This window comes from Chrysemys picta, chromosome 5 (genome assembly GCF_011386835.1).
Source record: "Chrysemys picta bellii isolate R12L10 chromosome 5, ASM1138683v2, whole genome shotgun sequence".
In the NCBI taxonomy this organism is placed as follows: Eukaryota; Metazoa; Chordata; order Testudines; family Emydidae; genus Chrysemys; species Chrysemys picta.
In genome coordinates, this window is record NC_088795.1 from 137,254,291 (window position 1) to 137,268,149 (window position 13,859).

The following is a 13,859-nucleotide window of genomic DNA, read 5'->3' on the forward strand; positions in this document are numbered from 1 at the left end:
TAAAACAGTAAGATTCCCAGGCTCCCCATTGCCGCTGTTTTCAAAAGATTAAGGTATAGAAAAGAGGGCCAAATTTTTCAAATATTAGTAGTGCCTAGAATTAGGTACCTGAGTCCATGTTTAAAAATATAAATGGATAGTCTGACTTTTCAGAAATGCTGAACAATTGAAAAAAACAAACAAAAATACTCAAAGCCACCTCACTGAAGTTCACGGAATCTGCAGGAGCTTTTTGGCTAAGATCAAGTGTAACTCTGAAAATTGGGCCACTGCTCTAGTTGCCCAAAAATGGATTTGGTGCGGAACTTCAGGCTGAAAAGTTTTGGGCCCAGATATTTAAGTTGGAAAGTATAAAATATAGAGCTGTGTGGAGAATGAAAATTGAATCAAGATATCAAAATTTGTTTCAGTTCCAATTAGGGACAAACACCCAAAATTTGAAATTTCTCAGTGAAAGAAAATTTCCAAAATTTCATTTTGGGTGAATTAAAATAGCTTCAATAAAATTGGAACATTTCACTTCCATTTGACTTTTATTTATCATATATAGCCTACACATTTAAAAAAAAAAATTTAAACAAGTCATTTAGAAAGGAAAAGTGAAAACATTTTTTTCTTAAATGTTGAAATGGGACATTTTGACATAGTTGGAACTTCTTTCCATTTTTGATGAAATCAACATGATTTCATCAAGTATGTTTCATTTTGATGGAGCTGCATTCTCCGGAAATGGTTCTGTCTAACTTTTTCCTGACCAGCTCTAATAAAATATATTTCTCTGAGAACTTGCTAAGTTGCTTTAAAATACAAGCATGTTCTCCAGTGGAGCGTCGTGTAGCTGCTCAGTTGCCAGAAAATGTTGCTGGAACATGTTGATTTCTACTTCACAATGTTTTTAATGCCAAAATTCTCTTGTAAAAATTCTTTTGGAACTCTTGTTTTTATAATGCATCTGTGAGGACCCACTAGGACTACTCGGCCTCATTTTATCTGTATCAGTCAAACTGGGCCGGATAGTTTTGGTCTTGATCTTGCACTCTCCCCTGAATGCCAATGGATTCTCAGATTCTCTCAGGATGGGCTGCACGTGTGCACTGCTGCTCCTCCCTTGGTAAAGGATGTTGTTCAGCCCCAGTCAATAGTTAAACTGAGGAAAAAGGAAGGAATCGGTGACTTGTAGTGGTTTTAAATCTCACAAGCCCTTGGGTTTCAGAAGCCTAGTGAGCTTGTTAACGGTGGAATGACCCACATGAGGGGGAGGGTGAATGATGTCATGGCTTAGTACTCAGTTCTCTTCGGAAGGGAGGCTGAGAGGCAGGATTTGGAGAAATTTTTCACATTTATCTCCTGGGAAGGACTCTTGCTTCCATAGTACCTGAAATAGTGGGGACTTATCAGTGTGTAATTAAAAAATAGAGTTTTCAGTTGATCTAATAACTGAAACAGAGGTAGGATCTGAGATACAAAGCCAATACCCTCCAGAAGTGCAGCTTCTTGGAGTAATGGCGTTTTCTGCAGCCTGAGGACGGGTTTAATCACAGTTAACTCACATGATTAACTCAGAATTAATCTCCATTTAAAAAAAATAATCTCGATTAGTCACGGTTTTAATCGCACTGTTAAATAATATTTAATAAATTTCAATTGGTGTACTATTTGTGGATGGTTTGTCTACATTTTCAAATATATTGATTTCAATTACAGCACAGAATATAAAGTGTACAGTGCTCACTTCATATTATTTTTGATTACAAATATTTGCACTAAAAATAAGTGTTTTTAAGTTCACCTCATACATGTACTGTAGTGCAATTTCTATCGTGAAAGTGCTACTTACAAATGTAGATTTTTGTTTTCTGTTACATAACTGCACTCAAAACAAAGCAATGTCAAACTTTAGAGCCTACAAATCCACTCAGTCCTACTTCTTGTTCAGCCAATTGCTAAGACAAACAAGTTTGTTTACATTTACAGGAGATAATGCTGCCCGCTTCTTATTTACAATGTCACCTAACAGTGAGAAGTGAGAACGGGCGTTCGCAAGGCCACCATTCCAGAGGACATGATTCTGTGCTGATGATAAAAAAAAATGTATTAAATTTTTGACTGAACTCCTCGGCGGGGGAGAATTGTATGTCTCCTGTTTTGTTTTACCCACGTTCTGCCATGTGCTTCATGTTGTAGCAGTCTCAGATGATGACCCAGCACATGTTGTTCATTTTAAGAACACTTTCACTGCAGATTTGACAAAACGCAAAAAAGGTACCAATGTGAGATTTCTAAAGATAGCTACAGCGCTTGACCCAAGGTTTAAAAATCTCAAGTGCCTTCCAAAATCTGAGAAGGACGAAGTGTGGAGCATGCTTTCAGAAGTCTTAAAAGAGCAACACTCCAATGTGGAAACTTACAGAACCCGAACCACCAAAAAAGAAAATCAACCTGCTGGTGGCATCTGACTCAGATGATGAAAATGAACATATGTGGGTCCACAGTGCTTTGGATAGTTATTGAGCAGAACCTGGAAAGGTGGTGGTCAAAGCATGCGGGGACATATTGCATCTGGCATGTAAATATCTTGCGACGCTGGCTACAACAATGCCAGGCGAACGCCTCTTTCTCACTTTAAGGTGACATTGTAAACAAGAAGCAGGCAGCATTATCTCCTGCAAATGTAACCAACCTTGTTTGTCTGAGTGATTGGCTGACCAAGAAGTAGGACTGAGTAGACTTGTAGGCTCTAAAGTTTGACGTTTTATTTTTTAGTGCAGTTATTTTTTTGTTCATAATTCTACATTTGTAAGTTCAACTTTCATGATAAAGAGATTGCATTACAGTACTTATATTAGGTGAATTGAAAAATACTATTTCTTCTGATTTTTACATTGCAAATATTTGTAATAAAAATAAATATAAAGTGAGCACTGTACACTTTGTATTCTGTTGTAACTGAAATCAATATATTTGAAAATGTAGAAAACATTCAAAGATATTTTAAATAAATGGTATTCTATTATTAACAGCGCAGTTCATCACGGTTAATGTTTTTAATCGTGCAGTTAACGTTTTTAATTGCGTGACAGCCCTAGTTTTTATAACATGTTATGATAGAAATTGCTAATTATCCTTGACTTATGAGGTTCTATTTGGTACCTGCTGTTACAAATAATTTTGTCTGTACCTTTTAGTAAGATTGGATTTTATATCATTTAAAATTTGCATTTGTGTTGCTTGAAATGCAGTATTAGTATACTCATTTCAGGTGACACACAGGCCTGAGTCTTAACTGGCCAATTGAAATGCTAAAGTGAAAATAATTACTCCCAGGGAGAAAAGGAAACATCAGGGAAATACGGTTTAATTGAGGACACTTAATCACTCACTTCACACCAGTACAGCTGGTGCATCCTCGATTACTCTCAAATTCTTCCATAGGTAGGGTTTTGTTTTTGTTTTTACACCAACACCTCAAATGCTAGATTTAATGAATCTGCTAAGGAGTGGCTAAAATCATCCATTCAGTCTGTGTCCAGCAGTGATGCATTTCAACTAAGACCATGGAAAATAATTTTGAGTAGTCTAAGGGGAAACAAATTGATGGAAGAGGCAGCATTTTTAAGAAATAAACTTATACCAGGAACAGGGACCATTGCCCGCAATGTGGGTTATCAAAGTCTTCGAAGCAGAAATGAGTTATAACTGATCCAGGCACTGACAGAGAGGGTTATTACATTTGAAAATGGAGTGGAGAGTAAGGGGAGTTCAGCGCATAGGTCTTGGAGAAGAGTCTATAACATAAGTCCAATCTAGACTGGACCATGAGTTACCCTTTAGACTGTAAGAGTACTTGTGGCACCTTAGAAACTAACCAAAATAAATGTGTTAGTCTCTAAGGTGCCACAAGTACTCCGCATTCCTCTAGACTCTGCTTTTGAAAGTAATATTTCTTTGTATTTTGAAAGTTTTACTTTTGTAGTAACTTTGCAGATTGTTTCAACAAATCTTTCATTTTCTATTTGTTTTCACTACAGTACTTAAAAACAAGTACCTTATTTCATCACTTTTGGCTGCTATACTAAGGGAAGTTCTATTGCCATCCTCCCTACATTACTCTTTCTGTACCTGTCTTCCGTTATGAAAGAAATACCATTTGGCTGAGTTGCTGGTCTGAGAAGGAAGCCAGATGAGAACACCACTTTGAACTTCCTGGCACAACTTGTGGGTACTCTGGCTAGTTACGAGAAGGGGTACAGACCAAGAGTACAGTAGCAGAATCCCAATTGTCTGATGGATTTGTGTGTGTTTTTTTATAACGGCCATTCAATAAATGCAAACCTAAAGCTGGGTGCTTTAATCAGGGCATTTTTTTGAACCTAAGATGTTTGGAAAAACTCAAGTATTTAATCACATTAGAAACCTACATTTCTAATTTTTATTTACAGGCTAACTGGATCTTCCGGATATGTAACAGATGGGCCTGGACATTATAAATACAAAACAAAATGCACGTGGCTCATTGAAGGAAAGTAAGTAACAAACATCTTAATTTTTATAGAGCGTTATTTACAATAATTTTAAGTGCAGTTCAATTAGTGAACACATTTAGACCTTGGTTTCACTCACTTTTATGAATTATTATGGGAAAGAACACTCTCACAATAATCAACATTGCCCTTTCTTTCTAAATGATGATTTTCAAGGGCTTGACTGCTTTATAAAATTGGATAGTTGAAAAGCTCAAAACAAATAGAAGTTTGGTTTGGTGTTAAAATGATTTAAATATGGTTGCAAACTCTCCAGATTTCTGAATTTCAGATGTTTGGCTAGCCTGCATTTGTAACTTTTTTCTTTTCTTTCCCCAAATGCCAAAAGCAGAGAGCTCTAACTTTAAAAAATCCTGTGCATGAAAAAAAAATCAATTTTCAAATAAATGCTGAGCTTCTGTTGCTTTCCAAATGTGTATTTACTCATTAGTTCCCAATGACTTTAGAGGAATGGTTGCCCTTCTTGCAAAGGTCTCTTAAAGTCTGAAAAGGCAGTTGGGAATCTCCCACATCAGGGATCGGCAACCTTTGGCACGCAGCTCATCGAGAAAAGCTGCTGGCGGGCCGGGATGGTTTATTTACCTGCAGCGTCCGCAGGTTTGGCCAATTGCAGCGCCCACTGGCTGCCGTTCGCCGTTCCAGGCCAAGGGGGGCTGTGGGAAGCGCTCCGGGCCGAGGGATGTACTGGCCGCCACATCCTGCAGCCCCCATTTGCCTGAAATGGCGAACGGCAGTCAGTGGGAGCTGCAATTGGCCAAACCTGCGGATACTGCAGGTAAACAAGCAGTCTCGGCCCGCCAGCAGCTTTTCCTGATGGGCCGCGTGCCAAAGGTTTCCTGTTGCTGTTGTAACCCACACACCTCCTGGGTGTAGTGATCTGTTCTCCTCTAGTGGCACTGAGACCACTTAGAGAGTAATGAGTCTTCTACAGTCTTAGTTAAGAGCCAGGTGGCTTCTAGCTCATGCATTTAGCTCCAGAGGTCCCAGGTTCAAGCCTGCCTGCTGATGACCGGGGTCTGTCAGTGTTACACTGTGACATTGATAATTTTTTATTGGTTTTACTGACTTTTTTGCAGTAATTTTAAGAGTGACACTTACAGTGTTTAGCTTCTGATGATCATCTGATTAGTGGTTTAACCATCATAAAGGTGTGTGTGTTTTTTTGTGTGTGTGTGTGTGTGTGTGTGTGTGTGAGTGCCAGCACCAGAGCTGCAAAATCAGTCTAGTTTTTAAATATTTCAACTGTCAGCTGTCATGCATTAAGCAACATAGCTTTAAGTGAGGTTGAAGCAGAACTGTGGAACTCTGGAAAGAGGCTAAATGGGCAGGTTTCTGAGTAAAGACTAGGTTTTGTGATGGAATGAGTGACTTCACCTGTGCTGAAATTCCTGGGAGTTGAGGTCACTCAGCATCTTGCAGGATCAGGGTCCCGAAGATCCTGAAACAGCAACGAATACATTTTTACCTATGTTCTCTGTACACTTAGGTTCCGTTGGTTTTGTAGGAAGATTTGACTCCACCCTGTTTTGAATTTCAAATAATAGAAGATGTCTGTGTTTGTCTCTGTGGTATGTTCCTTAAAATTCCCCAAAGCTCAGCAATTCTCTTATAACAAGCTTTAATCTCATATCACTAGGCTAAAGTTTTCTACTCGTTAACTTATTTTTACCAAAGAAAATGTTCTATTCACAATTCCCTGATAAATATCAACATAGCTAATCTTAGTTCATGTGCAGTGTTTCCTTGCATGTATCTGGCTGCTTTCCCAGGAAAACATATATTTTATGAGGAGTGAGCTAGAAATCTTCTTCCTCAGTCATACCACATCTTTGGTGCTAGGAGATGAACAAAATGAACATGTGTTAGTCAAAGTGCTGAGCTACACCCAAAGCTCTTCCAGCTTCACCTTCTCACTTGATTTTAGTCTTGGCATCAGAGGATAGTGGGAACGGGGGCTTCAAGCTGGGCAGAAAGGAGATAGTAGAGAATGATGCTGCCAAAAACAAAGTACACATCCTTACAGAAATAGTCTAAACTATCTCTGGTTTGCCAAATGTAAAGGTATGCAATTCTGAAGTATAGTTCCACTCTGAAAAGTTTCTATACAACTATCAACTGTGCAGGTGTCTGTCTTCACCTCCTCCTTGGAGTGAATCCTGTGCTGTTAAGAGAGCTCTAGAGTCTACTATCAGAGGGGTAGCCGTGTTAGTCTGAATCTGTAAAAAGCAACAGAGGGTCCTGTGGCACCTTTAAGACTAACAGAAGTATTGGGAGCATAAGCTTTTGTGGGTAAGAACCTCACTTCTTCAGATGCAAGTGAAGAAGTGAGGTATTGCATCTGAAGAAGTGAGGTTCTTACTCATGAAAGCTTATGCTCCCAATACTTCTGTTAGTCTTAAAGGTGCCACAGGACCCTCTGTTGCTAGAGTCTACTATAGACTGTCTATAGACAAAGGTGTATAACAAGATCCAGTAGCTGGAAATTGAAGCTAGACAAATTCAGACCGGAAATATGACTGCTGAATATTCCCTACGTTTTCGTGTTTGGTAGGCTCACAATGCCTATAAAACAGGGACTGTTGGAACCTGCGAAGCACTTGTGGCAGACTCCAGCAAAGATTCCACCCTTCAAAGGGATTTGAGTACTTGTGTTCTCATCCAGTGCCAGGATCTCTTGAAGCAGCTGTCCAGGAGAAGTTCAAACAGCAAGGACCTCCCAAACCAACACAAAGGGAGAAAGCTCCCGCTTTGTGGGGTCTATTTGGGCAATAAAGTTTACTTACTAGGCAGTCTCTAGATGTGAGAAACTAATTACCCAGAACTGCTAGCAAAATATAATTACTTGCCCTGGGACAAGCTGTCTCAATTTCCAGTCACACTTTCTCTAGAGTCTAGGAAAGAGTTCAAATCTATGATAAATGAGGAGCAGCTGATATCTCGCACTTCTCTATGAGCTGCACTAGATGCCTTTAATACAGCGTTACTCACCACGGTCACATCTGAGATGTGAAGATTATCCTGGTTACAAGCATTCGGGATTCCCATGGAGGTCCAAATAACAATTGATTAGGGCTGTCGATTAATTGCAGTTAATTCACGCGATTAACTAAAAAAAATTAATCCCAATTAAAAAAATTTGTGATTAATTGCAGTTTTAACTGCACTGTTAAATAATAGAATACCAGTTGAAATTTATTAAATATTTTGGATGTTTTTCTACATTTTCATATATATTGTATTCTGTGTTATTGAAATCAGTGTATATTTTGCTTACAAATATTTGTACTGTAAAAATGATAAACAAAAGAAATAGTATTTTTCAATTCACCTTATACAAGTACTGTAGCGCAATCTTTGTAGTGAAAGTGCAACTTACAAATGTAGATTTTTGTTGTTACATGACTGCACTCAAAAACAAAACAATGTAAAACTTCAGAGCCTACAAGTCCACTCAGTGCTGCTACTTGTTCAGCCAATCGCTGAGACAAACAAGTTTGTTTATATTTACAGGAGATAATGCTGCCCTCTTCTTCTTTACAATGTCACCAGAAAGTGAGAACAGGCATTTACATGGCACTTTTATAGCCTGCATTGCAAGGTATTTTCGTGCCAGATATGCTAAACATTCATATGCCTCTTCATGCTTCAGCCACCATTCTAGAGGACATGCTTCCATGTTGATAACACTCATTTAAAAAAATAAGTGTTAATTAAATTTCTGACTGAACTCCTTGGGGCAGAATTGTATGTCCCCTGCTCTGTTTTATCCGCATTCTGCCATATATTTCATGTTATAGCAGTATTGGATGATAACCCAGCACATGTTGTTCATTTTAAGAACACTGTCACTGCAGATTTGACAAAACGCAAGGAAGGTACCAATGTGAGATTTCTAAAGATACCTATAGCACTCGACCCAAGGTTTAAGAATCTGAAGTGCCTTCCAAAATCTGAGAGGGACAAGGTATGGAGCTTGCTTTCAGAAGTCTTTAAAAGAGCAACACCAATGCGGAAACTACAGAATCCGAACCACCAAAAAGAAAATCAACCTTCTGCTGGTGGCATCTGACTCAGATAATGAAAATGAACACGTGTTGGTCTTCACTGTTTTGGATTGTTATTGAGCAGAACCCGTCGTCAGCATGGACGCATGTCTTCTGGAATGGTGGTTGAAGCATGAAGGGATATGTGAATCTTTATCGCATCTGGCACGTAAATATCTTGCGATGCCGGCTACAATAGTGCCACGAGAACACCTGTTCTCACTTTCAGGTGACATTGTAAACAAGAAGTGGGCAGCATTATCTCCTGCAAATGTAAATAAACTTGTTTGAGTGGCTGAACAAGAAGTAGGACTGAGTGGACTTGCAGGCTCTAAAATTTTACATTGTTTTATTTTTAAATGTACATAATTCTACATTTGTAAGTTCAACTTTCATGATAAAGAGATTGCATTACAGTACTTGTATTAGGTGAATTGAAAAATACTATTTCTTTTGTTTTTTTACAGTGCAAATACTTGTAATCAGAAATATAAAGTGAGTACTGTACACTTTGATTTCAATTACAACACAATACAATATATATGAAAATGTAGAAAACATCAAAAATATTTAAATGGTATTCTATTATTGCTTAACAGTGCTATTGATCGTGTGATTAATCGTGATTAATCTTTTTAATCGCTTGACAGCCCTACAATTGAGGGCTTTCTCTTTGACGACAATGAATTTCTTAATTCAAAGACCGATCAGGCCTTGCATTCTTTAAATGACTCCCAGGCTGATCCACATTCCCTAGGCCTGTATGTCTCCGCTCCAAGAAGGAAGAGATAAGGTACCCATGTTTATTCAGACTCAACTACCATTTCAATTCATGTAACTTTAAAATACTTCACCACCCTCCTATCGAGGGCCACATTGTGTTTTCTCATCATACGGTAGATCGGGATTCTCAAACTTCATTGCACCACGACCCCCTTCTGACAACAAGAAATTACTACAGGGCCCAGGAGGGGGGATTGAAGCCTGAGCCTGTGTGAGTCCCACTGTCATGGAGGGTGGGACAAAGCCAAAGCCTGAGCCCCCACCAGGGGGCCTGTAACCTGAGCCTCGCCACTCAGGGTTGAATCCCTTGGGCTTTGGCCCTTGGCGGTGGGTCTCTGGCTTTGGCCCCGAGCCCCTGCAAGTCTAAGCCAGCCTTGGTGACCCCATTAAAATGGGGTCAGAACCCACTTTGGGGTCACAACCCACAGTTTGAGAACAGCTGCAGTAGATAGGTTCCTGAAAGTCCTCATACATGTTTATTTCTCCCCAATTTAGGAACCCCCTTCCTCTTTGTGCCTCAGTAGAGGATTAGCAAGGTTGATGGGGTTCCCCCCCCCCCCCACCTTTGAGACTTTAGCAGCTTGTTCCCTGTACCACCTTCCAGTGAAGACTGCTTTTTTGAGTGGCCGTTGCATCAGCTCAAAGGATAGGCAAGATTTAGGCCCACATGGCAGGTCCCCCTTGTATAGTTTTCATAAGGATAGTGTCACAATCAGACCTCGTTTCAAGTTCCTTCCAAATATTGTTTGAGTTCCATATGATCCAGTCTGTTCATCTCCCAGTTTTCTTCCCCAAGCCTTACTCAGCCCCGGGGAAAGCTGAGTTTCACACGCTTGTTGTAAGGGCACTGCCTTTTTATATTGACAGGCCAAAACCATTCAGGAACACACTTTTACACTGTTTGTGGCCTTTGCAGAAATGGTTAAGGGTCAGTCAGTCATTCTCTCAGAATATCTAAGTGGGAGTCCAACTGTATGAGGACTTGCTATGGGTTAGCTAAGTTAGTCACCTGGTCCCATTAGAGCTCAGGCAGCCTCTGCTGACTGTTTCAAAAACATCCCTACTTCTGAAATCTATAGGGCAGCTACTCGGAGCTCAGTACACACCTTTGCAAGACACTACTCTTTCGTCCTCTCTAGTCATTGTTTAAGTATCTTATGCTGTTCTGTATATGTTGTTATACCATATTTATCCAATTCCGTGCAAACAGATAAATGTTTGTTAGTCACCAATACTGGAATCTATTTTTTTCCCCAAGTCATTGTCTAATAATTGAATATTTACCTTACAGAAATTGAGATGTGTGGATATCATGGATATCAAAGATATGATGACCCACCCACCTTTCCCGCTTTTAGAGGCCTCTAACTACAGAATTCTATATTGGCATAGGAACAGCCTGCCTTTAATGCCTTTGGGGGACTGGGGTGGGGCGGCCCCAGTGGACACAGCTAGCCAAATCTTGCGCATGGGGTGCACAGAGTGGAATCTAAATAGACAACACATCTTGAGAAATCACAGTTACTGTAAGGTGAATAACTGATATATTTTTTTAGAGTCACTTTGAGAGTGAAACTTCACATCAAGGCAGTTGTTTGGGGATGCTGTCCGTTGTGGGTTTTTTGTATGGTTAATTTAGGGTTTGTTTTTTGTTTAGGCCAAATACAATCCTGAGGCTTCGATTCAATCACTTTGCTACAGAATGCAGTTGGGACCATTTGTACGTGTATGACGGAGACTCAGTTTATGCTCCATTAGTGGCAGCTTTTAGGTAAGTCCTACCACACAGTATGAAGCTAATTGTATATTATGCTATTGTTTTACTTGACTCCTAAATGAAGATTTGGCTTTCCAAGGGGGGAAAAAAAGGGTCTAAGTATCATGAATATATAGCTGTGTGTGTGTACTGGTGATAAGTGTACTGTTAATCAAACCATAGCCAACCAATAGTAAAAACTGTTAGTATTTTGCTGAGGGATGGATCAGGGGATTTAACAGTAGTACACTTGAATCCTTATTTTGTGTAAAAAGAACAGGAGTACTTGTGGCACCTTAGAGACTAACAAATTTAGTTGAGCATAAGCTTTCGTGGGCTACAGCCCACTTCATCGGATGCATGTAGTGGAAAATACAGCGCGCGCGCACACACACACTCTCTCTCTCTCCCCCCCCCCTCCCTCTACCATAGAACTATAAGGAGAGCGATCAGTTAAGGTGAGCTATTATCAGCAGGAGAGAAAAAGAACTTGGTAGTGGTAATCACAATGGCCCATTTCCAGCAATTGACAAGGAGATGTGAGGAACTGTAGGGGGGAGAAATAAGCATGGGGAAATAGTTTTACTTTGTGTAATGACCCATCCACTCCCAGTCTTTATTCAAGCCTAATTTAATGGTGTCCAATTTGCAAATTAATTCCAATTCAGCAGTCTCTTCTTGGAGTCTGTTTTTGAAGGTTTTTTTTGTTGTAATATTGCGACTTTTAGGTCTGTAATCAAGTGACCAGGGAGACTGAAGTGTTCTCCGGCTGGTTTTTGAATGTTCTAATTCTTGACGTCTGATTTGTGTCTATTTCTTCTTTTACGTAGGGACTGTCTGGTTTGGCCAATGTACATGGCAGAGGGGCATTGCTGGCACATGTGTGAAATACAGAAACCCTGATTTTTTTTAATATCGAAAATGTTTAATTTGATGATCTTCATTATGCAAGCCTTATGTAAACTACAAAATCTGCCCTTAAAGTATCAGGCTTACACCTGGTAGTGAATTTACTAGGTTATAAGTTTGGGTCTTGCTTGTGTGACTGGAACCAAGCAGAACTATAGCCATACATGCCTCACAAACAGATCAGCAACCCCCTCAATTATATAGTTTAAATAAAACCCAAAACGTAAAGCTAGTTTCTTCCAGTAATTTTGGAAGAGAGATTCTTGTTTACTTCTCATGAAGTCATTTGGATACCACAGTGATGGACCTTTTAAAAATGAATACAGGTAGAGTGATAATCTCCTGGGGACGAGGGAGATTTGGCAGTATTGGTGGTAACCTAAGGCATTATGGCTACTGGTGCCAAGAGGTTAATGTTTTAAGTGCAGAAAAAAGACCTAATCCAATATAGTTTACTCTTGTAGCAACAGACCAACTTATGTTCTTGCCTTCTTCAGCTGAGGTAAATAGAATACATATGAATTGGTAATACCCACATTGGACTCGAATCCTTTCCTACGGGCGAGCTGTGCTACCGTTTCCAGAATTACCATCATACTTAATTTACACTTCAGTTTTCGTATAATGTTCGAAAAATACATTGCATTTGCTCTAGACACGACAGCCTTTCTACGCGGTACATAGAAAAGGGAACAAGAATGAGGTAGAGACAATGGACAGGGAAAGGAAAGACAAAAAAGGTTGTAACTTATTAAAAACAAATGTGTGTGTGTGTGTGTGTGTGTGTGTGTGTGTGTGTGTGTGTGTGTGTGTGTGTGTGTTTGTTTGTTACTTTGATTGAAAATGTAAATATTAACATTTTGTTATACCTTACAGATGCTTCCTGTAAAGTAGGGGTGGGAAAACTACAGCCTGCAGGGAGGGGGTCTGGGGCTTGTCCCGCTCCGGCGCTGCAGCCGGGGAGCAGGGTCGAGGGCTGGTCAACGCTGCTTCTGGAAGCAGCGGCATGGCCCTGCTCCGGCTCCTACACGTAGGGGCAGCCAGGGGGCTCCGCTCTGCACACTGCCCCCGCGCCAAGTGCCGCCCCCGCAGCTCCTATTTTTCGGGAACCGCAGCCAATGGGAGCTGCAGGGGTAGCACGCAGAGCTGCCTGGCCGTGGCTCTGCATAGGAGCCGGAGTGGGGACATGGCCGCTGCTTCCGGGAGCCACTTGAGGTAAGTGCTGGCTGGAGCCTGCACCCCTGAGCCTCTCCCCGTGCCCCAACCCCCCACCACAGCCCTGATTCCCCTCCTGCCCTCCGAACCCCTCGGTCCCAGCCCAGAGCACCCTCCTGTACCCCAGAGCCCGCACCCCCAGCCGAAGTCCTCACCCCTCCCCAACATCCTACTCCCCCTCCCCAGCCCGGAGCCCCCTCCCGCACCCTGAACTCATCATCCCCTCAGCCCCACCCTGGAACCCGCACCCCAACCCCAATTTTGTGAGCATTCATGGCCCACCATACAATTTCTATTCTCAGATGTGGCCTTCGGGCAAAAAGTTTGCCCACCCCTGCTGTAAACACTCTACCTGTATTTAGGGCTCAAAAAGAGGAAGCACAATTAGGATATCATATTCTTTTCATTCCTATTTTATATATGGGAAAATTTTGGGCTTTAAAAAGAAAATTTAGTGACTTGGCTTTGGTCATCAATTTGGGTGATGTCTGAGCTGGGAAAAAAATTTCATTTTCCTGACTTCAATCATCAGCTCTTATCAAGCTGATTCTTAGTACATTGCTGAACAGGTGGAATAAGCATGATATGTGCCTCCAGTTTTTATATATTTTC

The 13,859-nt window shown here is 40.7% G+C and overlaps 1 protein-coding gene across 3 annotated transcripts in view; it reads left to right on the top strand.

The window, feature by feature from the left end:
• Positions 1–13,859, top strand: part of ATRN (attractin) — a 256,101-nt gene that overhangs the window by 57,133 nt on the left and 185,109 nt on the right. For all 3 annotated transcript variants that reach the window (XM_008169620.4, XM_065598367.1, XM_065598368.1), the window contains exons 2-3: positions 4,440–4,523; positions 11,025–11,138. In XM_008169620.4, the coding sequence (XP_008167842.3) occupies positions 4,440–4,523; positions 11,025–11,138 (198 nt within the window). The remainder of the gene's footprint in view (positions 1–4,439; positions 4,524–11,024; positions 11,139–13,859) is intronic.